Genomic DNA, 27,536 nt, shown 5'->3' on the forward strand with positions numbered 1-27,536 from the left:
TGGGCCTGGAATGGTGGGTCTGTGGGGTGCCAGGCTCCCTAGGAGGGTCAGGGTGAGTTCACACTGCTGCACTGGCCCGTCTGCCACCTTTCAGTGGGAGTGTGGCATTACCTGCCAAAATCAGATGGAGGCGCTGTGTGTGCCTGTCGGCTTGGAAGCTGCCCCTTGAGGCCATGCCGCCCTCACCCACCCTGCTGGCTGCCTTGCGTTGCCCTTTGACCCTCAGCTCAGAAATAAGGAGAAGAGAGGCGGTGGGGGCTGTTCTTTCCCCCCATGAGATCTTCTGCAGCTTGCTATTTCCAAATGGGACCATGCCCTTTCCCTGCCTGCCTGCCCCAGTCCATACTGCCTCTTGGATGGGCACTGGTTTCCCTGAGCCAAAGGAGCGTGCAGGACCCTCGTGGAGGCCTCGCCTGCTGCCAGGTGCCAATGGCCGCATCTCCTGGCGTGTCCTGCCCCTGGGTCATGTTTCCTTCCTTGCCATGCAAGCAGCAGGGGAGTGTCTGCCCAGATCCTTGCCTGGTGAGCTGATAGCACTTGGGGGATTTTAGTAAAGGAATGAATTGAACTCTTTTCCCTATTGGGGTCTGGGTCAACCCTTTGCCAGGCTGGCAGTGAGCTTAAAAGTCCAGATCGGGCCTTGTTGGGAAAGAAGCCAGACTTGGGCCTTGTTCTGCGCTTGGTGTGTCCCTTCAAAGGGTCAAGCAGGGGCTGTTTCTGAGCTCTGGCCTGGCAAGTGGAGGGCTCTCCGTGGTGAAGGAGTGGCTCTTGCCTTGCCCATTGCGTCCTTTGCAAGATTTCCAACCTGCCCTTTGCCACGAGGTTCCAGGAATATCTGCACCTTCGAGAAGCATGGGTGTCTGAGCCCTTTGAGGTGTGTGTGGTGGCTTTGCTCCTGGGGGGCAGGAGGGTCTACTGGGGAGAGGGCTGCCTTGAGGATGGAGAGCTCTCTCCAGAGACACCCGCCTGGCACCTGCCTTGTCCTCCCGGTGCCAGCCAAAGAGCAGCTGAGACAAAATCCCAAGTCTGCTTGGTCTGGTGTCATCTGGCTCATCAGATCTTCCTTTCTTTCTAAAACTGTTTATTATTGTTCTGCTTTGTGTTTAGCTCTGTTTTAATTGTGTTTTCCTTTTACATAAGCTGCCCCTGGGATTCCTGTTGAAGAGGAGGGGGTGTCTAGAGGTTTCTTTAGTTGCAGAGAATTCCCGCATTTTCTTTCCTGTGTGTGTCTTGAAGGGCTCCAGGTTGCGGCAGCTCCCTAGCCGCTCCCTGGGGTTCCTTGGCTGCCATAAGATGCCAACGAGAGAGAGAGGCCCTGTGGCTTAGCCCTCCCTCCCTGGGTCAGCTGAAATGGGGGTGCCTTGCTTCCTCTTCTGCTCTGCTCTCTGCTTATTTGTTTGCGGGGGGCTTTGTTTCTTTTTAACATGTTCATTACTTCACCTCCTTTCCCCCACCTAACCCTTCCCATTTTCTCCACCTGACAGGAAAAAGCCCGATGGCATCAGGTACCAGCCAGATTCCGGCATCCTCTCCCTTTCCTCCTTCCTCTTCCTCTTTGGCCCAGCATGCAAGCTCTGAATCTAACCCTTAACCCTTTTCGCTCCAGCAACTTGCAATGGATGGCAAACCACGTGTCTCCGTCCCCCTCGGGAATAACGGCCCCTCCTGCTGCTGCTGCTCCATGGCTGAAGCAGGTTTGGTGGTTTAGGATCCCCCCCGCCCCGGTGTATGAGGGCTGCCCTTTTCTGTGATACAAGAGGGGGCTGGCATTTGGTAGCTGCAGTGGGTCAGAGTGCTGTAGGCTCCGCCTCTGAGGAGGGGCTTCTCTGGAACCAGCGGAAAGCTGGCTGGGGTCTCCAGGGACCCTGAAGTATTTGCCAGCTCCACAGCCGGTATTGTGCCCTTTTCCATGGGAAGGGGGACAAGGCTCCGTCTTGGCTGCTGCCTCCCCCCCCCCGCCAGGAGTGCAGGATGACTTTCCCACTTCCTTCTCACTGCTCAGATCCAAGAGGCGCAGCCCTGGGGTTAGAGTGGAGCTCCGGGATCTCTGGGTTGCCACGAGGGGCTCAGTTCCTGCTTGCTCTTCCCAGAAGAAAAGTTTCCCTCTGAGGCTGAGTGAGCTTCTGGCCAATGGCAATGGAATGGGGGTCCGGGGAGGGGGGAGGCTGCAGTGATGCCTCAAGGTCTCCCAGCTGCAGCTCCTGCTGCACCTCCTTTCCCCTCTCCCCCCCCCCCTCGGCCCCAGTCCTTGCAGCTGCTGACCCAGCTCTCCTGGCCACAGCGGAGGGGTGGAGGTAGACACCCATTTGAGGGGCAACCCAAACATGGAGTTAGTTGGGCTGCAGCCTCTGGACCAACCCCAAGGGGAGCCCCACCTCCAGCACATGGCAGCAATCCAGCCATGAGGCTCCCCATGCTTGGACAGCTGTGGTCTAGCTATTTGGATGTGGGTCCCAGCACTGGATGAAGAGCGGTCATGGCCATCTTTGCAGCGCAGCAGCATCATGCGATGCTCATTCCCCAACAGATACATACTCTCTCTCTCTCCAAGGCTGATCAGGGTCTGGTGACTTCTCAGGAAAACAAGGGGGGCAGGGAGTTCTGCTACAAACCAAGCTAGAGTCCCACCCCCTCTTGGCTGGAGGGTTCCTCTCCCGACTAGCCCCACAAGGAAGGAAGCCTGCAGGCCTGCCCACCTGCCCCCCCTTGTGTTTCCTGGCAGCTGTTCTGCCTTTTGCCCCATTGCACATTGCCCCCCCCCCCACCTTCACCCCCAGGCATGGAGGGCCTGCCTTCTTCTTTTCTGTCTGCCTGGACTAGATGCTTGATCTTACTACTTTCTCCTCCAAACAGCAAACGTCTTGGTGTGTTTTGAAACGCAGCCATCTTAAATCTGGGCTGATGATTAACCTTGTGTAGGCCTAATGTCTGGAGTGTTGCACTTGCTTTGGAATAATGAAGTGTGTTAAGATAAAGTGGAATGTGGCGGAGAGTCTTGCGCTGAGCCTCTGGGGGCCACACGGCCTTCGCTTGCTCTCCTCTGGGGCGTTGTCAGGGCTCGATCTTGTTTAGGCAAGAGCCGCCTCTGGATTGTGCAGCGGAGGTGCAGCATTGACCAGAGCTGCCCGACTCAAAGCCTGCAACTCCCACCGTTATTATTTGCCAGGCAGTGCAAGGATCTCCCCAGCTTCAGGAAGCGATGCTGTAGGGTTCGCCTGCCATCTTTGTAGGGCAGACCTAGACGCCCTTGCTGCTCTGGTGCGTCAGAGGCTAGGTGGGGGCAGGCTTAAGGGATCATCTTGGTCTTTTCCCTGTTTTTCCTTTTATTTATTGCATTTCTATCCCTCCCTTTTCTCCATGGAGCTCAAGGGGACATAGACAGGCCTCCTCCTCCAACTTGGAACAAGTGGGAGTCAGACATCCAAATCCCCCCAGGAGCTTCTCTTTCACCTGGCTTTGGCTCTGCCCCATGGCGGCCATGCCCAGAGCCCTGGCCTGAGCTGGGCACTCTCTGCCTCCTTCCCTGTGCCTATGAAGAGCAGGTGAGGCACTTTCAATGCGCAAAACACTCTGACAGCTCCTGTGGCGTTTGTCCCGCCAGCCACCATAGGCAGAAGGCTCTGCTAAGGCTAGTGGTGATTTGCTGAAGCCCCCCTGTGACCTCCTGAGACCCCCTCCCCCCAGAGCCAGGCCCCGTGCTCTCTGTGTTTGTGGACTGGGGTGCTGCTGCCGGGGAGGGCTGTAGCTGCTGTGTGCCCAGGTCCTCTCTCTTCCTGGCTCCCTGGTTCCTGCTGCCAGGAGAGGGCTGTTGATTTTGCTCCCTTCGCTTGTGCAGGCGCTGGTTCTCCATCCAGAACAATCAGCTGGTCTACCAGAAGAAATTTAAGGTGAGTCCTGGGGAAGCATGCCTGGGGAGGGGGGCTCCAAGGGCTGGGGGGGGGGGCAGGAGGTTGGGACAGGTGGACCACTGGGATGGAGTATGGATGGAGTTACTTGGGGCACACTGCCTTTGGGGGGGGGGGCCCTGCCTGGCCTTCAACTGCCTTTTCCTCTCCTCCCCAGGGCGAGGGGCAGGCAGTGGGGCTGCTAGCACGAAGCCCAGGGGAACAAAGTGGGGGACAGAGATTCCTGGGGCTTTGATGGCCCAGAAGAGATGCTTCTCCCCGGACTGCTTGGGTGTGAGATGTGGCTGGAGATGCTTTGGGCTCTGCAGGCAGGAGGGGCCCCAAAGGAGGGGTTCTGACCCCCATTCCTTGGGGACTGATTTCTTTGGGCGCACCCAAGGAGAGCTAGGATGCCTTAAGTCTTAAGAGACCCTCAGGCAGCCTTCATCCGTGGGGTGCCCTCTGGGGGCTGCCATCCTCCTTCTCCCATCACAGGAGCAGTGGAAGCTGCCTTAGGCCAGTGGCTGGACTTGGTGTATCTGGCTGAGCCTGCCCACACTGACTGGCAGCAGCGTCTCTCCAGGCTTTCTGGCAGGGAGTTTCTTGCAGCCCCACTGGGGACTGAGTGTGGGCCCTTCTGCGTGGCAGGCGGGGGCTCTGCCCCATGGAGCTGCCGGGGCCCTTCTCTCATTTCTGTCCAGAGGTGTTCCTGGGTGAGCTTCCCTCAGGCTTGGCTGGAGGCCCACGTCCTCCTCCTTTCTCCCTAGGATAACCCCACGGTGGTGGTGGAAGACCTTCGGCTCTGCACAGTCAAGCACTGCGAAGATATTGAGAGGCGCTTCTGCTTTGAGGTCGTCTCCCCCACCAAGTAAGGGGGCCTTGGAAGGCGATGGGAGAGACGGGGGGCCCCTTCGGGTGATGAAGCCAGAGAGGCAGAGAATAGCCGAGGGTGGGGTGGCTCTGGGGGGCAGAAGGGCCAATGCGGGGGGGAGAAGCAAGGGGGAGAGAGGACAGATAAGTCAACGGTCGTCATCTAGGCTCATCGTCATCACTCTTCTAACTTTTGGTGGGAAGGTTCAGTGAATAGTTGCCAAAGTAGTGAAATAAAATATATTCTAAAAGTTAGCTGATAACTCATATTAGAATAAGATGCCATATCTGGTTTTTTTTTGTTTCAACATGTGTTTAAAATAGAAATGGGGCCCAAATTTGGTTTATTTTAACTATTTGACACACACCCAAACATGGGCAAAGGGGCAGAAGCTGCCTTTCCTCCTCCTCCTCCTCCTCTTGTCACTTGGCAGGCGGTTTTGCTTTCTTGGGGGGATTGGGAGGCCTATCTTGGCTCACCTGGTCCAGCTTCCTGCTGCCCCCAAGCTGGGAGCGAGGGGGAAGGCTCAGGGGCAGAGCATCAGCCTTGCTTGCAGGAGGTCAGTCCCCTGAGCTGCCTCTCCTTGTTCCTGAGGCTCAGCTCTGGGCTGGCTGTGCCAGGGGGCCTTGGCAGAGATGGGCAGGAGGGGTGTTTGTGCGTGTGGACTTGCCCAGCCATCTTGAGGCTCCTTCACCAGTCCTTGCTGGGGGACTCTGGAGCAGCTTCTTGGGGCCCTCACAGACATAGACCCACGTGGCTGTCCATGCATGAGGGTCCTGGCTGCCCATTCAGGGCGCTTGATGGGTGGTTGGGGGCTTGCAGGCACGGTTGGTGTGAGGCAAACTGGCTCTAGGTGTGCTCAGCACCCACCCACCCACCTTCCTTCCTTTATTTATTTTTCTCTCTCCCTCCCTCCCTTTCTCTCATCTCTTGTCTCTATCTGTCTGTCTCTCACAGGAGCTGCATCCTTCAGGCAGACTCAGAGAAGCTGCGGCAAGCGTGGATTAAGGCGGTGCAAGCCAGCATTGCCACAGCCTACAGGGAGAAAGGGGACAGCCCAGAGGCAAGTGGGAGAGGAGCCCTTTCTCCCCCAGCGCAAGGGGCAGGGCAGCCTTGCGAAGAGAAGAGCATTGCTGCCGGCAAACGTCTCTCAAGGTGGCACAGCCTCCTGCTCTCCCTGCAGTGAAGCACATGAGGGCTTAAAGAGGAGCTAGGGGGAAGGAAGGAAGGCCTGCAGTGGCTGCTGCCTGTGTGGGGCAGATAGTGGAGGGCTTTGCCTTTCTGCCTTCTGCAGTCTGGGCTGCAGGCACAGGCGCCCAGAGAGCTGCCCAGGGGAGCCAGGCTGCAGGAGGAGGAGGAGGCAGCCCTTGACGTCTCGGCTGTGGCGGCTTTGCAGATTGGCGGCTGTCACACGAGTCCCTCTTTCTGCTTTTCTCCAGGTGGAGGGGAAGCCGTCCCCTTCCAGGGGGAGCCCGGAAACGGGCGCGGAACCCAAAGAGAAGCTCCTGAAAGGAGAGAGCTCTCTCCAGAGGGTGCAGAGCATTCCCGGCAACGCTGTCTGCTGCGACTGCGGCCTGGCAGACCCCCGGTGGGCCAGCATCAACCTGGGCATCACGCTGTGCATCGAGTGCTCTGGCATCCACAGGTGGGCAGGCTGGGCAGCTCAAGCCCCACACCAGGGAGGGAGGGAGGGAGGGAGGGCACACTGCCCACCCTGGCCGATTTCAGGCTCATTCTCCCTTTTTTCTTCTGCTTAGGAGCCTGGGTGTCCATTTCTCCAAAGTCCGCTCCTTGACGCTTGACTCCTGGGAGCCAGAGCTGCTCAAGGTATTTGCCCGCAGGTTGGGGCAGAAGAGAGCTGCGAGGAATCCCTCCTCCTCTTGTTGCACTTTGGGACCTGGGGGCAGCCCCTGGGGCCACATGGGCCTGGGAAGGGAAGAGAAGGCCCTCCTTCGAGGGTTCAGGGGCTGTCTCCGGGGGCAGGGGGGAGAGACCATCCTGCGCAGGGTCCTACGGGTGGCAGGGAACATAATATTCACCTGTAAAAAATTATACCAGGCATGGTAACATTTGCATACTTCAGAGTTGAAATTGTGCTGTTGACATGACATGCAATGGGTCTTTTTTCTTTAAATACTTAGGAATTGGTTGAACAATTTATTTCGTAAAGATTCACTGCTTGATTGCAGGAAAAAATCCTCAGAGTGGAATCCTTGGTGTTTGCATTAAGCCACTGCCATTTTGGGGGTGGCACAGAAGACTTTATAAGACCTGTAAGGCAAACCAGGCCTTTCTGGTACAGAATTGCCTGTGCCCATTGCGGTCAGTGGCCTTGAGGGCACAAAGGGGCTTCTGGTTTCAGTGAGCCCCCCTCCCTCCTGCGTCTGGTCTTCTCTATCCAGCCAAGGGGAAGGAGGCAGGCTGTGTCCATGGCGGCTGACGGGTGCTACCCCCCCCCCCCGAACCCGGGGTGGTTTCTGCCTGACCAATGAGGTGCCATTTAAGGGCAAAGGTGACCCTGGGCTGGTGCTGCCCTTCCTTTCAACTCTCCCTTCATTTCGCTTGCAGCTGATGTGTGAATTGGGAAATGAGGTCATCAACAGGGTATATGAAGCAAACGTGGAGAAGACGGGCGTCAAGAAGCCTCAGCCTGGAAGCCAGAGGTAGGCGGAGGGATCGTAGGATGGTAGAGTTGGAAGGGACCACGAGGGGGGCATCCAGTCCAACCCCTTGCCCAACGTGGGGCTGGAACCCCAATTTAGATGTGGACTTTTAACATCTTTTTCAAAAGCAACAACACACACATATCTAAATACCTCCAGGTATAGGGTGGCATATAAATTCAGCTAATAATAATATTAATAATAAATCCCCTTTGTTGTAAAATATGCATTTTAAAACATGTTTTGTTATCTTTTGAGGGCCCAAGTACTTGGTGCAAAATTCAGTGCAGTGCAAAATCTGAGGGAGGAACTTCATTCCGACCCCCGTCCTTATTCTGAGAGATGCAAGATTGATTTGTTTGGGGATTTGCAAGCTCCCTGCGCCCCTGCAAGGCAGGCCAGGAGGCGCCGCAGAACACAGACCCCCCCCCCGTCTCCCCCCCCAGAGACACACAGCCCTGTGTGCTCATCTGGCCTCTTCCCCTTGCGCAGGCAGGAGAGGGAGGAGTACATCCGCGCCAAGTATGTGGAGAAGAGGTTTGTGGAGAGGTGTCCTGCTGCCTCCGGAGGGAAACCTCGCCCTCGGAGCCAGGGGCCTCAAAGGCACAGCGGCAGCCCGGAGGGGAGAGCCGAGGAAGAGGAGGGCCCCCCAACAGCCAAGGAGCAAATGGCGGCAGCTCTGAGAGGTAGGGGCCCCTTCCGCCGATGTGCCACAAGAGGCTCTGTGTGGAGGAGCCAGAACTCTCCTCCTTTCTCTGCCCCCTCTTCTGACTTCCATCCCTCCAGGAAATAAGAAACAGAGTCCGGATCATGTGGACGTTCTGCCTTTGCGAGGAAAGGGAGCGTTTGCTCTTGAGCTGCCTCCCGAGGGAGGCGGGCACTGCCCAGGCAGCTTGAGAGGGAGGCAGTGGGAAGCCTTGCTGGGGGGCAGGCCTCGCTCTGGGGTGGAAGGGGAGCACGGGCTCCTAGCCCAGTAGAGAGCCAGTGTGGTGTAGTGGTTAAGAGCGGTGGACTCGTAATCTGGGGAACCGGGTTCGCGTCTCCGCTCCTCCACCTGCAGCTGCTGGGTGACCTTGGGCCAGTCACACTTCTCTGAAGTCTCTCAGCCCCACTCACTTCACAGAGTGTTTGTTGTGGGGGAGGAAGGGAAAGGAGATTGTTAGCCGCTTTGAGACTCCTTCAGGTAGTGATAAAGCGGGATATCAAATCCAAACTCCTAGCAGTGGGGGGGGGGGGAGCCTTGTGAAAACCCAGGTGGGTGCAACATGGTAAAGTGTGGTGGGCAAGGGGTTTCAGGCGGGCTCTGGCACTGCTGCGGAAAGGACCAGTGGGGCGATTGTGGGGAGAGATGGACAAGGGGCAGTCAGGAATTCTCCTAGGTTTGCGCAAGGCTGGATGAAGCGCAGAGAGGTCCTGTTTCCCGCAGAAGCTCCCTGGGTGTCGTTCTGGGAAGGCTGTTGTGCCTCTGCTGCCCACCCTGTACTAACTGGCTGCTTCTCCTCCCTCTCCTCCTCCTCTTCCTCCTCCTCCTTTCCTTCCTTCCTTCTTTCCTTCCTCCTGCCTGCTGGGCTCTGCTTTGCTAACTTGCATGCCCCCAGGGGTTGGTGTCAGTAGCGACGAGGTGAGGCGGGAATCCCTGTTCTGCCCCGATGAACTAGATTCACTCTTCTCCTACTTTGATACTGCCTCAAAGCTGCGGAGTAGTAAGTACCTCCCTCTCTCTCTCTCTCTCTCTCTCTCCCTCTCTCTCTTTCTCTCTTTCTCCCTCTCCCTCCCTCTCTCTCCCTCCCTCCCTCTGAGCTGTCCCTGTGCCTCTTTCTCACCTGCCCAGTGTCCTGCTTGGCGCTTCCCTTTGCCTGTCCTTCACCTGCTTGTTGTGTACACCTTGGAAGGGAACCGGAGAATAGATGAGCCTGCAGGATCAGGCCAGTGGCCCCTCGGGTCCAGCATCCTCTTCTCACAGGGGCCGACCAGCGGTCTGTGGGAAACCAGCAAGCAGATCTGAGTGCAAAAGCAGCCCCCCCCCCTGCAGAATCCAGAAGCATCGCTGCCTCCAGCTGTGGAAGCAGAGCTGAGCCCCCCTGGCTAGGAACCTTTGCTAGCCCTCCTCCTTCTCTTTTAAAGCCATCTAGATGGGCTACTGCCTCCTGTGGCAGGGAGTTCCACAGTTCCACTATGTTCTGGGTGGAAAGGGGCTTACTTTTCTCTATCCTGAATCTTCCAAGATTCTTCTTCTCATTGGTTGCCCACGATCTCTGTTACGAGAGAGGAAAGAATTTTTTTCTCCATTCTCTCTCACGCAATGCATAATTCTACAAACTTCCATCATTGCACCCGTTACTCGCCCTTTCTCTAAACTGGAAAGTGCTGCAACGGTTCTTCACAGGGGAGTCCTGCCACCCCCTTCCTTGTTTTGGCTGCCCTTTTCTGAAGGGGAGACGGAGCCTGAGAGCCGTGGGGCTTCCGGGACGGTGTTTGCTTTTCCACCCGGTATTTGGGAGGCGAGACCCCGCTGGGGTGTTGGTGCCGTGCTGCTGTGTGGGCGTCTCACGGCCGTGCTGCTTCTTCCCACAGTGCGCAGCAACGACAGCGGCTTCCAGCACAGCAGGGAGCAGCTGGCCTCTGCCGTCTCAGCCAGCACCTTGTATGAGCCAGGTGGGTTTTGCGGGCGGAACGCCAATCTAGGCAGCCTGGCATGGCCAAACCGTTGTCTCTCCCCTCCCCGCTGTGTCCCAAAGGTTTTGTTCCCTGTCCGCCACCTCCAATCCAGACCCCAGGGGCGTACAACTCTACAATAGAAGTGTAGAGTTGCCACCACGAGGGTCACCCAGTCCAACCCCTTGCAATGCCAGGATCAAAGGAGCATGGGGAACTGACGTTATTTGCCTGTTTTTTGCCCTTCTGTTTGCCCTTTTGGAGCTCTTCACCATCTCTCCGTTTCAACCGCCCTGAACAATTTAGCGTCACCAGCAAACTTGGCCCCCTGCCTGCTCACCCCTGACTCTAGATCCTTTATGAACAATTTAGAATAAGCCCCGGTCCCAGTCCCGATCCTTGGGGGACTCCGCTTTCTCCCTTTGGAGAACTGTCTGTGGATTCCTACTCTCTGCTTCCTGAAACTCAACCCACGAGAGGACCTCTCCTCTTCTTCCTCCTCTGCTAAGCTTCCTCGGGAGTCTGGGGTGAGGTGCTTTGTCCAAAGCCTTTTGAAAGTCCACCGGATCTCCTCTCTCTGTGAAGGGTGTTTGGGGAGTCACACCACCTCCTCCTCCCCCCTTCCAGAGGCTGAAAGGCCTGAGGCTGCTGCTTCCGCTTCCCGAGACGCCCGGCCAGATGTTCCGGGGCTGCAGCTGTACTTGGCCTCCTTCCAGAAGAGCCTTCCTGGCATGGCTGAGGCGCTGGCGCACGGGGCGGACGTCAACTGGGTCAATGCAGCAGAGGGCAGGTCCACGCCGCTGATCCAGGCCGTCCTGGGGGTGAGCCTTGCTTTCTTCTGGCCCCATAGTGCCAGGCAGCTGGCGGAGGTGGAGAGCCAGGGGGTGGGTCCGAGGCCGCCTTTGGGCTCCCAGCTCAGCTGTGGTCTTCTCCGCAGGGCTCCTTGGTCACTTGTGAATTCCTGCTCCAGAACGGGGCCAACGTGAACCTCCGGGACTCCAAGGGCAGGGGCCCCCTCCACCATGCCACCGTCTTGGGGCACACCGGGTAGGTGCGCTTCTCGTTGCCCTTCTTGGTGGGGGTGGGGAGGAAGGGCCTTGAGAAGCCTCTGCATGGTGCTTATTTGGAAGGAGTCTTTTCTGTGGTGGCTCCCCATCCGTTTGGGGGGTGCTCTCCCCAGGGAGGCTCACCAGACACCTTCGCTGCATCTCTTTAGGCAAAAATGTTCTTTTTCTCCCAAGCCTTTGGCTAATTAAACAATCTGCATTTTAAGCTGAGGCCAAGGCCTTATTTTTTGTTTGTTTGTTTGTTTGTTTGTTTGTTTGTTACCTGTATGTTTGTATGTTGTGTCTTTTTATTGTAAAAAGGGAAGTTTTTAACATGTGATATTTTATTGTATTTTTGGTTTTTATGGAAGCCGCCCAGAGTGGCTGGGGAGGCCCAGCCAGATGGGCGGGGTATAAATAATAAATTATTATTATTATTATTATAAACCGCCCTGTGATCCTTGGATGAAGGGCAGCGTAGAAATTTAATGAAGAATGGCCATTAATGAATTAGCAGAGTAAGGGGGAATGGCCAGGCCTGGAGGAGAGCAAGGGGGGTCCTGCTTTGTGGGAGAAGAGATGGAAGGCATGCAGCTGCTGGGTGACCTTGGGCCAGTCACACTTCTTTGAGGTCTCTCAGCCCCACTCACCTCACAGAGTGTTTGTTGTGGGGGAGGAAGGGAAAGGAGAATGTTAGCCGCTTTGAGACTCCTGAAGGGGAGTGAAAGGTGGGATATCAAATCCAAACTCCTCCTCTTCTTCTTCGCAGGCAGGTGTGTTTGTTCCTGAAACGGGGCGCCAACCAACATGCCAAGGACGAGGAAGGGAAGGACCCCCTGAGTGTGGCCATTGAAGCTGCCAACGCGGATATAGTGACGCTGTGAGTAAGGCTGGGACCGCGCCCCCCAAGTTGGCACCCCAGGGGCAGAGTTGCCCTGTCAGACCACAGAGCCTGTCAGCTCAGAGTGGGGCTCAGTGGCCGGGGGGGGGGTCAGAGTGGGGATGGAAGAGCTCAGAGGGGCGGGTGGTGGGTGCTGCAAGGCCACCCACTTCAGGTTCCGCCCCACCTCACCCTGTGCCCTCTTCCCTCTCCTTCTCACAGGCTGCGCTTAGCCAGGATGAACGAGGAGATGCGGGAATCCGAGGGACTCTACGGCCAGCCAGGTCAACCTTCCAGTAACCCCACTGAGATGCAATACCGGAAGTGCATCCAGGAGTTCATTAGCCTGCAGCTGGACGAGGCCTGAGCGGAGCCCTTGCTGGTCTGGTGGGAGGGGCTGCCCGCCCCCCCCCCCGGCACTCTGCTGCACCCAGGGCAGAGCCGGGAACGGCCCCTGCCTCTCTCCCCAGGAGAGACCCTGAGTGGGCAGCCGCTTCTCCGCTTCCCTCCCCCACGGGGCGCCAGGGCCCACAAAGCCCCTTTTGGCACAGCCCCCTCCAGAGAAATGCGGGGGGGCGGGGCGGTTTGGCCACACTGCAAAGCCAGCCTTCTGCTGCTTCATGATCGCACCGGAGAGTTGAGGGGTGGGCTGTGAAAGCCCCCTCCAGCCAGTATATTTCATGGGGGGGGGGCGGCATTGGCTACTGTATGTGCTCTTCAGAGAATTGGGGGAGGGGGGGAGAGATGGCAGCAGCCTGGGCAGGATCAGGCCCGTTGCCAGGAGGAATCAGCTCAGAGCGTTCCAGGAGCCTGGGCCAAGAAAAGTCAAATTCCGTCCCTGCCTAATTCTGCCTCCAAGTCCGCCTGCCTCTGCCTCCCTTGTGCTGCTTTTGCTGGCTGGGGTGGGGGGAGCCCCTGCCCCTCTCCCAGCATCCCTCGAGCTTGGGACCTTTTCCCAGGGGCTGCCGGGAGCCTTTTGCCCTGGGCATTGGGGTCGCCCCGTGGGCAAGGAGCTGACAGCCAAAAGCAAGGGAGGGCTGCAGTTGCTCAGGGAGCTCAGAGCCGCCCTTCCGGGGCCTGGCAGGAGCAGGGGAAGCTGGGTTTCTCTTCGCTCTTGCAAAGGTAGCCCAGGAGGGCAGAAATGGAGTTCCCCACCAGAGGCCCCCTTCTCTCGGTGGCCACTGTCACTGCAAGAGCGCAGGGCTGGGCTGGGAGTCCAGGGTCCCTGCCCAGAAACACAGCTGGAGGCCAGCCTGGCCATCCAAGCCCCCTGCCCTGGCTGAGTCCGGGCTCTGCCCTCCTCCCTGAAGAGGGGGCTCTGGCAGCTGTCCTCCTCCTCCCCTCCCTGGGGGCTCCTTCCCGGCCTGGCAAGGGCTGGTGCCCCCCGTCTTCCTCTCCCCTCCTGGCCAAGCCTCGCTGGCATATCCACAGTCCCTGGGAGCAGGGGCCCTGGGGGGGGGGGGCACAGAGGGTGCCCTCCCAGGTGTGGGATAGCCGCTTCGGTGCACGAAGCGACGCGCACACACTGCAGCTGGGGGCGGAGCGAGCCGCCAATAGCGGACATTCGGCGCACCGCCTGCCAATGACTGCCAAATGTCACCCCCCTTAGCAAAGACACCTGGGGGGTCCGCCCCCACTGCACCCCCCCTCCTCCTCCCCTGGGACCCGCTTCTCTCCCCGGTTGGTGCCTTTTCAGTTGGGTTTGGGGAGTCAGGGCTGGAGAGCAGCGTGTCATTTTGCACTATTAATGCACACAGGTCCTTTGAATGTGTCTGGCTACTGATCCTCGAATGCAGCACAGTGTGAAATTCAAGGGCACTTTATGTTTCCTCTGTGTTCATATGGGAGTTTCTGTTTCTCGAGTGGCCAAAACTTGAACCCAAAGAGAATGTCCCCCGAAACAGCTTCTGCTGGGCAGCTGAGCTTTACCCATCCAGGAGCAGCAGCACCCTGTCTGTCTCAGAGCCTTGAATGTTACCAAAGAGCACCCAGAGGTGCCTTTGGTGGGGCAAGTCTTGCCAATGAGGCCTGGGCCCCTGGGAGGTCTTTTCCCAGGCCCACCTCGGTCCACGTAGCACAAATGCCCACAGCAGCTCCTGTTTTCCTTGGGGGAGAGTGGCAAAGGGGGTGCCCAGTCCCCAGAGAAGCCGGCCCCCCTGGCTTGTGCCTCCCCCCCCCCCGACTCTCCTGGGGCCGACGTGAATGTACTGCCAGCCTGCTCTGGCCCCAGTGGCAGTCAAGGCAATTTCAGGGCAGGCCAGGAAGTAGAAAGGGCTGCCCCCCCCCCCAAAGCCAGGCGGCCAGAAGAGACTGCTCCACCCCGCGCACAAGAATCCCAGGTCTTCCCTGGCTCCTGCTGGTGGCGCCACCTCCACTCCCGGTTCCCTTGCTCAGCGCTTGGGGTCAATTTTGGGGTGCTCCTCTTGCCTGGGTTTGTGGGAAGCTGCTTTTTTCTCCCTTCCTTCCTTCCTTCCTTCCTTCCTTCCTTCCTTCCTTCCTTCCTTCCTCCCTCCCTCCCTCCCTTCCTCCCAGCATCTTTTGTTTCTCTAACGTTGAGCTTCCTCTCTCTGGCTGCCTTTGAGGTTCTCTCCTCAGGTAGAGTCTTGACTTTTTCTCAGTTGCTTTTCCAGGGCTTGGGAGCAGATGCAGGGCGGCTTTTCTTGGCGGAGAAACGGGACCCGTGAACCCCCTTGTGGGACGGGCATTGCTTTGCCCACCTTGAGCACATAGGGAGTCACAGCCGGGCAGGACAGGCATTGCTTTGCCCACCTTGAGCACACTGGCAGGGGCAGGGCTTCTGAAGGCTTGCGGAAGCCCTTCTGGGCTGGAGTATTATGGTCTGGGAGGACCAGAGTCCTAACTAAAACCACCCTCAAGTGGTGAGGCTCTGGAGGGGGCAGGGGAGGCCTCAGCGCCTGGGCCCACTTGGGGGAACCACTTTGCAAGTGAAGTTTGCAGTGCAAGTTTTAGGCAAGCAGCAGGTTTTTTGGGGGGTGCTGGAGTAGTAGGAGATGCTCATGGTGGGAATGCTACCCAGCTGAAGCCTTGGATGCTCAGCCCGGTACCGGGATGCTTTTCTTGGGAGGGGCAGCAGATGGCTGGGCTGCTCTGCCGCCCCCTTCACTGAAAGCGCAATTCTCCAATGCCATTTTCCCCCTCTTCCTCTTGCAGGAGACGAAACCTACCAGGACATCTTTCGAGACTTCTCACAAATGGCGTCCAATAACCCGGAGAAGCTAAACCGCTTTCAGCCCTCAGATGTGCAGAAGCCCTGAAGGCTCCGGGGCTGGGGGGACCCCAAGACTAGCCCCCGCCCTGCCTCCTCCTTGAAAGCTCACCCCTCCTTTTTATACATAAACGCTGCTTTGAGTAAGAGATGCTGTTTGCAGTTTGTTAGCTGTTAGTATCACCTGGAAAATGCAACCAGAGTGGCTGGGGAGGAAGGGAAGCTGGGTGTCGATATGCTGAGCGGGGGGGGGGGGGGGGGCTGCAGGAATCTCTTCCCACCTGGATCTCCCCCACCCCACCCCTTTTTGAGCTGCCTTCCCTCCTGGGGGGGGGGCTGATTGCAGGCAGCAGGGAGGAGCTTGTCTTATTTATGTCCTTCACAAGATTTATGTATCAATTGACGGAAATGAAACTTCAAAGCAGTTTTCTCTTGTATCTTCCCTGATGGTAACTTTCTTCCTCCCCCCCCCCAAATAATCTGTGTCCTCAAACTGCCCCTGTAGCCTCCCTCTGGGGGGCAGCATTTCCCATCCAAGAGCAGCTTGTGGGACCATCAGAGGCTTCCAGCTCCTGACCGTGGTGCCTCAACACTGGAATGGTGGAGACTCTGGCCACCTCACTGGGCTCACTCTGCCCCCCCCCCCAGCATGTTCCAACACCCACTTTTAAAAATGACTGTCCCAGGAAAACTGGTGGAATATATTAGTAAAGATTTATTTATTTTTTAAACCCAGCTTTTGACAAAGCTTACAAAGAGGGAAAGTCCTGTTATGGGCCAGGAACTGGTTTTGCAAGAAGAGAAGGAATGTGGGGAGTTCTCCAAATGGAGAAAGTGGAGGCCCCCAAGGATCGGGATTGGGACCTGTGCTTTCTAAATGGTTCCTAAAGGATCTAGAGTCAAGGGTGAGCAGGGAGGGGGGCAAGTTTGCTGGTGATGCTAAATTGTTCAGGGTGGTTGAAAGAGAGATTGTGAAGCGCTCCGAAAGGACTTCTCCAAACGTAGCGAAGGGGCTGCAAGTGCAATTCAATGAAAACAAGTGCAAAGCGATGCATGTCAGGACACACAAAAAAATCACATACATGCTCTTGGAGTCTGAACTGGCAGTGACTGACCAGGAACGAGACCTCAGAACCACAGTGGACAGCTCCATGAAGATCCCGACCCTGCGTGCAGTGGCTGTGAAACAGGCAAATTCCATGCTAGGGATCATTAGGAAAGGATCTCAAAACTGCCCATCTCATAGTGCTATTATACAAATTAAGGTGTGACCACATTTGAGATGCCAGGTACAGTTCTGGTTGCCTCACCTGAAAAAGGATATTGTAGAGTTTGAAAAGGTTCAGAAAAGAGTAGCCACAATTATCGGGGGGGGGGGGGGAGTGGAACAACGCCCCATGGAGAAATGTTGCAGTGTCCGGAACTTTTTTTAGAGAAAGTGGAAAGAGGTTTTTCTTATAAAACTAGAACGCATGAACATCCAATGAACCTGAATATTGGAAGTTTCAGGACAGAGAACAGACAGTCCTTCACAGGGCACAGAGGCAGAGAGGGCCACCAACCTGAATGACTTTAAAAGGACAAATTCATGGAGAGCTAGAGGAGAGGAGAATGCTCTTGTGCCTATCGGGTCCCGTTTGTGGGCTTCTCAGGTAGCCGTGATGGAGAGGCGGGGGCTCCACAGCAGCCGCCCAGAGCCACCTGTTTTGCCTCTGGGCTGTTGCCGGCGCACCCTCCCTGCAGAGTATCTCGGGGCCTGACGGGCTGCCTCCCCACCCCCCCGAAGGGGGCCCTGCAGTGGCCGTGGCTCCTGCCCGTTGCCGCCTTGTCTCCTTCCATCTGAGGCTGGCTCGGGGGGGGGCCTTCTTCGCTTGGCAGGGGCCCCGCCAGAGCCCCCCCCCCCCGGCCAGAGCTCTCCAGGAGGGAAGAGCGCAGCGCCCACGCGGGCCTCCCGCTCTGCAACTGGACCGGGGCAGCCCAGGCTCCCCCCCCCCCAGGGCCTCCTCCGGGGGAAACGAGGAGAGGGAGTGTCTGCTGGATCGGGCCAAGCCCCCCCCCCAGCATCCTGCTCTCGCAGCGGTGGCACAGCTGGATCCGAGCGCAAGGGCAGCTAGCAGCCCTCCATCCCGCTCTCCATTAATTTCCCCGATCCTCTTTTAAAGGCATCCCGGTTGCGTTGGGACCCTTCGGAGGAGAAGTCCCTTCTTTGGTCCGCCCTGGATGCTTCCACGCTCATCTCCGCGGGATGCTTCCCCGCCGCGCCGCCGGGAGCCCCTTTTCTTCCTCCTCTTCCTCCTCCTCCTCCTGCTGCTGCGCTGCCGGGTCCGCCTCTTCTCGTCCTTCTCCTCCGCCTCTTCCGCCGCCGCCGCCGCCGCCGCCGAGCATGGCGCGTCTGGCCGGGTCTCCGGCGTCCCTGCTGCGCCCCCCTCCCTGCGCGCTGGCGGCGGCGGCGGCGCTGGCCGTGCTGTGCGCCCTCTACTACGCGCGCTCGCCCGCCTCGCCGGAGCCCCGCGCCCCGCCGCCCGCCTCCGCCCCGGCTGCCCCGGGTGCCGCCCCGGGTGCCGAGTCCGTCGGGGAGAGCAAGGCCAAGGCGGGCGAGGAGCTGCTGGCCGCGGCGGGGGCGGCGGGGGCGGCGGGCGAGGCCGAGCTGCACGTGCTGCTGCTGCTGGCCAAGGCCGAGCGCAACGCGGCGCTGCGATCCAAGGCCGAGGCGGCGCTGCGCTCCCTGGCGCGCTTCGCCAAGCTGGGCCCGCGCCAGACCCTCGTGCTGCACCTGCTCAGCGACGCGCCCAGCCGCCCCGTCGGGAAGGCCCTCCTCCGCGACGCGCTGCGCAGCGCGCAGTTCCAGCACAAGGTGCGCTCCCGGCAGCTTCCCCACCACCGGGGCCGCTTGCCCTTGCGCTGCGCCCGGGCCGGGGCTCTGGCGCGGGCAGCCCCGCTTTCCCCGGCGCGCATCCCTCCCCCTGACGGCTGCTTCTCCCGCTTCCCGCAGGTGGTCTTCCACGACGTGGACGTGGTGGCCGAGAAGCTGCTTCCCCTGGTCGAGGCCATGCAGAAGCTCTTCAGCGCCGGCGCCGGAACCTACTATGGCGACTCCCTCTTCTTCCTCTCGCTGGCCATGCACCGCGTCCTGCCCAAAGGTCAGCAGGCAGATGGGCACCCCCCCCCCCGTCCACCTGCCCCCTCCCTGGCATCCTTGGCGCTCCTGCTTTAAGAAGCGCTTCCGCATGCCTGGCGCTTGGGGTCCAGGGGGTGAGCTCGGCCAGGGTGGCAGCGCCAGGTGAGATCGCCAAAGTCGGACTGAGTAGACGAGGTGCCCCAGGGCCTTGCCTGGCCACTGGGGCAGAAGGGGCGGTGCCCACAGCCACCGCCAGAGGATGGGGAGGGGGTGGCAGCAGGGGCTTCTCTCTCTCTCTCACCTAACAAGGAAAGTGTTCCATGTTGCCTCCCCCTGCCATTGGCAGCAGAAAACCCTGCCCCCCCTTTCATCTCAGTGCAGCAGGGAGAGGGGAGAAGGTGCAATATACGGTTACTGAGCCCCCCTGACCCACCCCCTGCCCCCTACCTGACTGCCATGTATGGTCTTGGTCCCTGGCCTCTTCCTCTGGGTGGGGGGCTGAATGAAGCCTCCCTTGGGGGGCGGAAGCTGTGCCTGGGGAGGACCAAGGGAGCAGGGAAGGTGCTTCAGAGGCTCCTCTGGTTCTTGACTCCCCCACAGAGATTTCGCGGATCATCCAGGTGGACCTTGATGTGGAGTACAGGACCAACATCCGGGAACTCTTTGAAGAGTTTGACAACTTCCCGGAAGGGGCCGTGATTGGCATCGTCCACGAGATGCAGCCCGTCTATCGGTAGGTGCCAGCAGTAGGTGGTCCGGAGGGGGGGGTACTTGGGATCCTAACAGAAGCTGCACACGGGCACAAGGGGTCTCAGGGGTGGCTTCCCAGAATCCCACCCCCCTACACTCAGGACAAAAGATTTGAGAAGGGAAGTTGGCCAGAAAATCTGTGGGGAAAGTGAGCTCTTGGGGTGGAGATCGGGGGCCCAGAGTGTGAAACTCAACAGGAGCTCACTTTTGGGGGGGCGGGCGGTTGTCAATTTCATTTGCTGCTTACAAACACCTAGTAGGACATGGGGGACAGGCCTTGGGGGGGGCACTGCTGCTGTCACATGGAGCCTGGGGAGGAAGGGGGCCAGCTGCGCCCTCCATCTCCTCTGCTGGCTGGGGAGTGGGGCTGCTCTCCAGATGTTTCCTTCCTTTGCTCTTGCCAGCTGTTTGTAGGCAGCTCTTGCCAGCAGGGGCCTGGGATGGGGCTGGCCGTGCTCATTCCCCCGACTTTCCTTCCGGACTTTGTTTGGAAGAGACAGGAGGACTCTTGCCGCCTTGGCTTTCCCTGCAAAGGAGAACTAGACACATTCAGGGCTGTCCGTGACGGCCGGCCCCACGGCCTGAGCTCTGCCCTTCACAGTCAGAGGCAGCAATGCTTCTGAATCCCAGCTGCAGGAGGGCAGAGCTGCTCTTGGGTTTGAATCCTGATTGCAAGTTTTCTAATGGAAGCAGAACAGGATGCTGGACTGGATGGGCCCCTGGCCTAATCCTGCAGAGCTCTGACTTGCCTTTCCTCTTGTGCCTCCCCCCCCCCCCCCCCCCGTGCAGGCACCTCTTCTGGCAGTACCGCCAGGAGCACCCGGGGACCAAGGTGGGGGAGCCCCCGCCGGATGGCCTCCCCGGCTTCAACAGCGGGGTCCTCCTGCTGAACCTGGAGGCCATGCGCCACTCGGAGCTCTACAACCGCCTGCTGGAGCCGGGCGCCGCCCAGCGCCTGGCAGACCAGTTCCACTTCCGGGGCCACCTGGGCGACCAGGACTTCTTCACGCTGGTGGGCATGGCTCACCCGGAGCTCTTCCACGTCCTCGACTGCACCTGGAACCGGCAGCTCTGCTCCTGGTGGCGTGAGCACGGCTACCGCGACGTCTTTGACCACTACTTCCGCTGCGACGGCCACGTCCGGATCTACCACGGCAACTGCAACACGCCCATCCCCCAGGAGTAGCCCCTGCTGGCCAGGGGGAGTTTGGGGGCGGCAGCTGTGCTGTGGTCACTGCAGGCCTCTCGCCATGTCTCTTCGGGGGGCTCCATCAAGTGGAGGTTGCTCCCTTTCCCTTGCGCGCAACTGGGGTCTACCTGGGAGGAATCCTCATGGGCCTTGCAGGAAGGATGCGGAGCTGAGTGCCTTCTGCCACCAGCCAGAGATTGTTGTTTTGGGACCCAGACACGGCAGGGAGAGGGAGGCGAGCCCAAGGCCTCTCTGGGGCTGAGACCTCCTGCTGGACATTTCCCTGGCAGCTCCCTGGGGGACTGTGAACGTTTCCCCCTTGACTGCAGAGTGCGGCCATCCACGTTCCGATCTTGGCTGCAGCACACGTGCCCAGCAAGGCGGCAGGATCGTGGCCCCCAGAGCAAGAACAGGCCTGGATTCTGCAGAGATCCATTGGCCCCCAGTGCCACTAGAGCACTCAGCCCTCTGCCATCCTTTCGGGCTGTGGGGGAAAGGCCCTGCTGCCCTTTGGGCCGAGGGGAGGCTGTGGGGCTGGGAGGCCTTGTCCTGGGGATGATGGTGTGGTTCTTCTTCTGCTGTGGGGCAGGGGGTGAGACCTGGAGGGAGAAGGAGAGGGTGCCAGGAGTCTTTTGTCCCTTCTGCAGGAGCAGAATAAAATGCATTCCAAGAGGCCCAGCATGTCTCTCACCTCTGGGGAAAGCGGGGTGGAAGGAGAGGGGTCTGCAGCAGGGAAGCGAAATGGCTTGCTGGAAGTCAGACCAGCTGCCACCTGACGTGGCTTCCAGGCCTCTTGGATCAGGAATGGAAAGCTGTCCAAATGGGGAGAAGTAGAAATCGTAAGTCCCCCAAGGAACAGGATTGGGGCCTGTGCTTCTTAAACCTGTTCATAAAGGATCTTGTCCAAACTTGGGTTTCCAGCTGTTTTTGGACTACAACTCCCATCATCCCCAGCTAGCAGGAGCAGTGGAGAGGGATTCTGGGAATGGTAGCCTGAAAACAGCTGGAGACCCAAGTTTGGGAAACACTGGACTAGAGCCAGGGGTGAGCAGGGAGGGGGCCAAGTTTGCTGGTGGCACTAAATTCTTCAGGGTGGTTAAAACAAAAAGAGATTGTGAAGAGCTCTAAAAGGATCTCTCCAGGCGTAGTGAGGGAGCTGCAACATGGCAAGTGCAATTCAGTGGAAACGAGTGTAAAGTGTTGCAGGTTCCCATGGAAAATGTTGATTTCACGTACACACTTGTGGGGCCTGAACTGGTGGTGAAGACCAGGAGTGGGTCCTCCGGCTTGTAGCAGAGAGAGAACAATAGAGATGTTGGGCCCATGTGCGACAGCCGTGAAAAAGGCAAATTCCAAACTAGGGATCATCAGGAAAGGAATTGAAAACAAAACTACTGACGTGATATTTACAAATCAGTGGTGTGTCTGCATTTGGAATCCTGTGTCCAGTTCTGGTTGCCTCACCTCAAAAAGGATATCGTAGAGCGGGGGAAAGTTCAGAAAAAGGCAACAGAAATGACCAAGGGAACAGAGTGAGCGTCCTCTGCCCCCATGAGGAAAGGCTGAAAAATTTGGGACTCTTTAGAGAAAAGGTGAGTAAAGGAGACATGATAAAAGTGTGACACAGGTTGCCTGGCATAGAGAAAGTAGGTGAAGAAACGTGTTTCTTTCCGTGGTTTCCAGCAACTGGCAGAAGCACTGGTGCCCCTGCTGTGGAGTCAGAAGCAGAGCCTTCATCCTTCTAGGAGCCATCAATAGCCCTCTCCATGAATTTTTCTGGTCCTCTTTTAAAGCCTTCTAGGTTGGTGGCCATGGATCAGGGCTTCCTGGGGGTGTGAGTCCCACAATTTACCTCTGCAAAGGAGAGCTTCCTTTCTGTTCTGAATCTTCCAGGATCCGGCTTTTATTTACTTATTTAGCCCTTCACACAAAGGTCCCAGAGCAGGTTAACAGCATTAAAAGGAATCGAAAACAGCTTCCACTTCACTTGGATGTCCATGGATTTTGGTGTCCGAAGAGAGGAGGGGGAAACTTTTCTCCCTCCGCTTTCTACATGCCAGGCATAGTTTCACATCCTCCTTTCCCTTTGCCTCTTCCTCTCCTTTTCTCTAAACCTAAAAAGCCCCCAAGCTGAATCCGGACCCTTCCCTCTAGGTCTCGGGACGTCTCTCCATCCCTGGGTCCTTTGCGTTGCCCTACTCAGAACCTCCTCCAGAGGGCGCTGCTCCCGTTCTCACAACCCACGAGGCAAATTCGCCTTTTTAGCCGCCTCTGCAGGGCTGGCGCCTCGGCAGCGTCGGGGAAAGCAACTGGCACCTCGATGCGGAATACTTGAAGCAGCAACGCGGGCGAGCCTGCTCCGTCCTGGCCGGCTGCAGCCTTGCAACAGGATCCCCCCTTAGCTGGCGTTGGGCTGGTGCAAAAGCGGCCTCTGGCTGTTGAGCAGGACAGGGATCGGGGCCAAACACAAAGCGGGAGTTTGACGCTGGTGGCGAGGAGAGCCTTCCTCGGGGCCTGGCATCGCAGCTGCAGCGGGAGGCCGCCCATCTCCGCTCTGCCGGCTTTAGGGACCAAGTGACGGCGAATCAAGCTCATAGAGTCGTGGAATGGGAGGGAAGCCAAGGATCATCTAGTCCAGCCCCTGCCATCCAGGATTCTCAACTAAAGCATCCATGGCAGGCGACCTGATGAGGCTGGGCAGCCGGCGAGAGAGCGGCTCGCCAGGCGCGCTGCGTGAGGACGCGGGTCTTCCAGGAGCCCCTGCCTGGCTCTGTGCCCTCCAGGTCTCGCCCCTCGTGCCTGACCATTGGTCCTGCTGGCTGGCGCTGGTGCCCAGCAACCTCTGCAGGGAGCCGTGTTAGTATGTTGGTTACCCCAGCAGCAAAGGGGTTCCTACATAAAATATTGTTGGGGTGCAGGATCCGGACGCTGTTCTGCACCGGTGGCAAGAGGAGGGGGGGTGTTTCAGCTCCACACCCCCTGGGACCGAGTCCTCACCCTCCCTGGTGCCCTCCTGGCTCCCAGCTGCCAGCCTAGCCTCATGGTCGGGGAGAATGGGAGTTTGAATCCAGCCCAAGGCCCTTTACCAGGACAGCAGAGAACATGGGAAGCCCTTGACCCATTTCTCTGCCACGGAGCAGCAGAAGACCCCGGAGGAAGACGACCAGCCCTGAACTGGGACTGAACAAGCGGCTAGTGGCTGGCAGGATCCCTGCGCCATCCCGGCGGAGGAGCAGCCCCTGCCCCGCCAGGTCCCAATTCCCAGCCAGATGCTTCTGTTGTGGAAAGTGGCAGGTGCCGGCGGGAGGCTGTGCCAAGGCTGCCCTGGGCAGGATCCGGAGGAGTCTTTCCCCTGGGTGCTTGGCTGGCAGCTCGGGCGCAGCGGGGGTCAGTGCGGGGACTGAGTCACGCACAGCCAAGGCACCCATCCTGCAATGACAGCTCGCCCAGGAGGGCGCGCCTGTCTGTCACCCGCCCCTCCCCCGGCTGGCGCTTGCGCGATATTTTTAGCCCGGGCGCTTCTGGAGAGCCGCCAGGTCCCGCAGAGCCGCCTGCCTGCTTTCCTCTTCCTGCAGGTTCCAGATCAGCAGGAAGTCGCGGGGGGCGGAGCGGAGCCCCACGAAAGCCTTGCGCGATGGGGAGAGAGATAACCGGTCTGGCTCTGCCACACGTTATGGGGAAGTGGAGGGCGCAACTGCCCCCCCCCCGGTGGAGATCCGCAAGATCCCTGTGGGGCTCCGTCCGGCCTCCCTTGGCGAGGTGCAGCTCCTGGCGCTGCCCCCGTGGCTCTGCAGAACCCACGTCGACCCCATAATGTATGGGGCGGAGAGGAGGAGAGAGAAAGAGAGCAGGGGGCAAGGCTGGGTGGTGTGTGGGGCCTCTCAGCCCGCCTCGCCCCGTGAATCTCTTGTCACCCCTGAATCTCCAGCCAGGCAATTCAGCGGAGTGGCAGCCCCCCCCCCCGGTGCAAGGCATATGAGAAGCCCCTTCGTCCCCCCCTTTGTCGCAGCAACGGGTCTCGCTGCAAACTGAAGTCTTTAAGGCGTTGCAAGGGAGCGAGAGAAAAGCTTTTCTCCATCCGCTTTCTCCGGGCCATGAGAAATGCTATTCACCTCGACAGGTGCGGCTGCGCCCTTTCCTCAGAAGGGAGTCGCTCCGACCCCTCCATCCCTCGGACTGCCGTTCTCGTTTCCCAACCTGCCGCGTCCTTTTTGAGGCGAGGCCACCAGAACTGGACACACAACTTAGCTGCGGTCGCGCCAGGGAGCTGTGAGCGAGATGGGCCGTTTTCCCCAGCTGTTCCTGGCGCGCAGGTTGCCTGCTTCCAGGGCCCCGACACAAACACCAGGGTGGCCTCCACCGGGACCCCCAGAGGCCTCTGAGCCAGGCTGGGGGGTGGTGCCAGGCCCCCCCCTCTCGCCCTGCCTCTGCCCTTTCATCCCTCTCTATGAACCTCATCTTGCCCAGGATCAATCTGCCGGCTGGAAAGGAAGCGCTGGCCGCCTCTGCTGCCCACAGCAGCCCGGGGAGGGGGGAGGCGGTTGGCTGTCGCTGCTGTGAGACTCAGCTCCCCTCGCCACCCTCCCGCAAAGGGCAGAGCCCCCTCCCCGCCAGTCCCGCTGACGTGGCTCCCCAGGGTGCCATCGGGGGGGGGGGCTGGCTCTTGACATTTCCCGCTGCGCTCAAAATAGCTTTGCTCCAGCAGCTGCTGCTCGCCTCCTGCTCGGGCGGCATCCGAGCCCCCCGCCCGCCAGAGAACGCGATGCGCCCCCAAGGCGGCTGCTCTGGCCTGGCGGGTTGCAAAGCCTGCTCCGCTTCCCCGTGGCCGCCTTGGCAAGACCCCGCGACCCCCGGAGAGGAACCAGAGGGAGCAGCAGCGGCAAGCTCAGGCCTTCGCTTTCCTCGCCCGCCTGCCGGCCCCATTTCCAGGGCGGGCATCGTGAGCTGGCCCCCTTTCCAGGCCGCGAGAACAGATGCCCCTCAGAGGACGCTTGTTTCGTAGGTTGATCTGTGAAATGGGCACCTGGCCGCCTTCCCACCAAGGGCGCTTCAGGTGGCAAAGGGCAGGAATAGACTCTATAGGGAAACTCAGCAGCGAAGGGGCCCGCGGGCTTGCGGCAGATCAGGATCCTGACCCTGCTGCGTGTTGAGGCCCGAGGGCTTTCTGAAACTGAGCTCTGCCCCCTTATTTTCTCCTCCTGGTCAGGGAGACCCCCACTCGGCAGGCAGCCGCTGAGCTCGGGACGCTGTCCATGGTACTTACTTGTTTTATTTACAAAACTATTTGTATGCCGCTGTGCCATAGAAATAGACACAATATAAAAACATAAATATAAAAACAAAATATAAATATAATATAAAACACAATATAAAAACAAAGAATTGAAAGGATGCATTCTTCCTCTCCTGCCTAGGCCTTGCAGAAGAGAGATTATTTTCAGCAAGTGGACACAGAAGGCACCTGCTGACTCTCATGTAGCAGGGAGTTCCACAGGCTCAGCTCCTCCTGGCCCTGGAGGGCTCTCTGGTGCTTCCAGCTGCCCGTGGCATGCCTGGGAGGGTGAGCAAAAGAGCTCAGGAGCAGAACACCTGCTTGGCATGCAGAAGGCCCCAGGTTCGATCCCTGAGACATCTCCAGGAACAGCCGGAAGAGACTCCTGAGTCTGAAGCCCTGAAGAAACGCTGCCAGTCATGCAATCCTAGAATTGTAGAGTTGGAAGGGGACCCCCAAGGGCCATCCAGACCAACCCCTGCAATGCAGCAATCCCTGTCCCTGTCCCTCTGCTGCTCTTAAACACACATTTTCACGCCATTATATTTTTCAAAGGAAATCTGCAGATAGTCTTGACATGACCTGCAGGACAAAAAAAGAAAAAAAAATGCAATACAAAATAAACAGAAGATTGAAAACAAGAAAAAGCACCCAAAATCATCATAGACGAAACATCAGGCAGAAATGCAGATTGTTATAATTTATTCCATTTATATCCTACCCATGCCTGCAAAGGAGCCCAGATTAATGCAGTCCTGATATGGGGGGGGGGGTGAGACTTATGAGTGGAGATGGGGGGGGGGGCAAAGGGGCCTGGGAGGAGACTCCCCCCACCCTCCCGCTCCCCGCTAGAGCCCAATCCCAAGGGCAGCTGCCTGAGAGAGAGAAAGCCATGGCACTCTGCTCTTCCCAGGAGGACAATAGTCCTCCTCTGCAACCTCGATGGCTCACTGCTCAGCCTGTAGCTGCTGCTCCTGAGAGGCAAGGGGTGTGCGCAGCTAGATTGCTATGTTCCCGTCTCAATTGCAGCCTCCAAATCTCACCCAAGGGGCAGGTTTATTTTTAGGAAAGGTTCCTTGTTGAGTTCTCTGCTTGACAATGAGTTTGCTTTCTGCTGCCAACCCCAGCCGATATTCTTTCCCCAGGCAACGTGGTCCTTCAGAGAAGGTGCTCTTTTTAGGGGCTGGGGCTGTCATGGAATCACAGGGTTGTAGAGTTCGGACCCTCAAGGGCCATCTAGTCCAGCCCCCTGCAAGGCAGGAGCCAGAGCTGAAGAATCCCTGATGGATGGCCACCTGGCCTCTGTTTAAAGGCCTCCAGTGAAGGAGAGTCCAGCCCCCTCAGGAGGTGGACAGTCTATGAAACGCACAACTAGAGTTGCTGCTCAGTCAATTCAGGGCACACCAGAACCTCGCAGGGGGAGAAAGGAGCCCCCTCGCCTCTCCTCACTTTCTGCAAACTAACTCTCCCAACTGCCCTCTTCTTCTGCCCATTTGAGAGGAGCAAAGGAGGTCAAAGATGCTTTGGAAAGGTTGGAAAACAACAACAGGCAAAACATGGCATGGGGGGGGGGAGCAGGGAGGGACGGCTGCCCTCCTGAGTTTTACATAAGTTCCAAAATCCATTCGTTCAGCTTCTTGCTGACCCCTTTAATAAAGTTTATTAAAACAGGCAATCCCTGGATCATGGAATGAGGCAAGAACTATTGCAGTTACCTAAGTCACAAAGGAGGAGGCCGCAGGGCTCACTTCACTCCCTCCCTGCCCCCCCCCCCCACAAACCAGAGAGTCAGGATCTTCACCAGCCAAATGCAAGTCAAAGGAAGTGGATGTGAACCCCTGCATTTAGGCTGGGGGGGGGGGGAGACCTGGCTTGGCAGAAAAGGATCCAGGGGTCTTAGTTCCCAGGAAGTCACCCCCCCCCCCCGCGCCTCCTGATGGGACCCCTCTCTTCCACCCCCCCAGAAAGAGCTCCTTCCTGCC

At 58.5% G+C, this 27,536-nt stretch overlaps 2 protein-coding genes and 1 long non-coding RNA gene across 6 annotated transcripts in view; 2 read left to right on the forward strand and 1 right to left on the reverse strand.

The window, feature by feature from the left end:
• The window catches only part of ACAP2 (ArfGAP with coiled-coil, ankyrin repeat and PH domains 2), a 30,443-nt gene extending 15,069 nt beyond the window's left edge, over positions 1-15,374 (forward strand). The window contains exons 11-24 of one of the 4 annotated variants that reach the window (XM_077929591.1): positions 1,485-1,505; positions 3,836-3,887; positions 4,652-4,752; positions 5,713-5,818; positions 6,195-6,400; positions 6,513-6,582; positions 7,324-7,418; positions 7,911-8,104; positions 9,993-10,073; positions 10,701-10,894; positions 11,011-11,120; positions 11,889-11,999; positions 12,222-12,283; positions 15,171-15,374. In XM_077929591.1, the coding sequence (XP_077785717.1) occupies positions 1,485-1,505; positions 3,836-3,887; positions 4,652-4,752; positions 5,713-5,818; positions 6,195-6,400; positions 6,513-6,582; positions 7,324-7,418; positions 7,911-8,104; positions 9,993-10,073; positions 10,701-10,894; positions 11,011-11,120; positions 11,889-11,999; positions 12,222-12,283; positions 15,171-15,274 (1,507 nt within the window). In that variant the 3' untranslated portion in view covers positions 15,275-15,374. Of the gene's footprint in view, positions 1-1,484; positions 1,506-3,835; positions 3,888-4,651; positions 4,753-5,712; positions 5,819-6,194; positions 6,401-6,512; positions 6,583-7,323; positions 7,419-7,910; positions 8,105-9,016; positions 10,074-10,700; positions 10,895-11,010; positions 11,121-11,888; positions 12,000-12,221; positions 12,284-15,170 lie in introns of those variants that run through there. The other 3 variants (XM_077929592.1, XM_028731960.2, XM_077929593.1) reach the window with 3 other exon arrangements.
• LOC144327916 (uncharacterized) lies at positions 14,458-15,174 on the reverse strand. The gene is made up of 2 exons (XR_013393083.1): positions 14,769-15,174; positions 14,458-14,716 (listed from the first exon to the last, which is right to left on the reverse strand). It is a non-coding gene; the product is annotated as an uncharacterized LOC144327916 (long non-coding RNA).
• A 2,210-nt stretch (positions 15,375-17,584) lies between the features above and the next one.
• XXYLT1 (xyloside xylosyltransferase 1) lies at positions 17,585-20,955 on the forward strand. The gene is made up of 4 exons (XM_028731884.2): positions 17,585-18,079; positions 18,218-18,365; positions 18,944-19,076; positions 19,883-20,955. Exons 1-4 carry the CDS (start codon positions 17,609-17,611, stop codon positions 20,277-20,279), a joined length of 1,149 nt encoding a protein of 382 aa, XP_028587717.2. The 5' UTR covers positions 17,585-17,608; the 3' UTR covers positions 20,280-20,955.
• Positions 20,956-27,536: the final 6,581 nt, after the last annotated feature.

This window comes from Podarcis muralis, chromosome 6 (assembly GCF_964188315.1).
Source record: "Podarcis muralis chromosome 6, rPodMur119.hap1.1, whole genome shotgun sequence".
In the NCBI taxonomy this organism is placed as follows: Eukaryota; Metazoa; Chordata; class Lepidosauria; order Squamata; family Lacertidae; genus Podarcis; species Podarcis muralis.

Coding starts and splice junctions, on each gene's coding strand:
- XXYLT1 (XM_028731884.2), top strand. CDS start 17,609: ATGGCGCGTCTGGCCGGGTCTCCGGCGTCCCTGCTGCGCCCCCCTCCC. Junction 18,080..18,217: donor GCGCGCAGTTCCAGCACAAG/GTGCGCTCCCGG, acceptor CGCTTCCCGCAG/GTGGTCTTCCACGACGTGGA. Junction 19,077..19,882: donor GAGATGCAGCCCGTCTATCG/GTAGGTGCCAGC, acceptor CCCCCCGTGCAG/GCACCTCTTCTGGCAGTACC.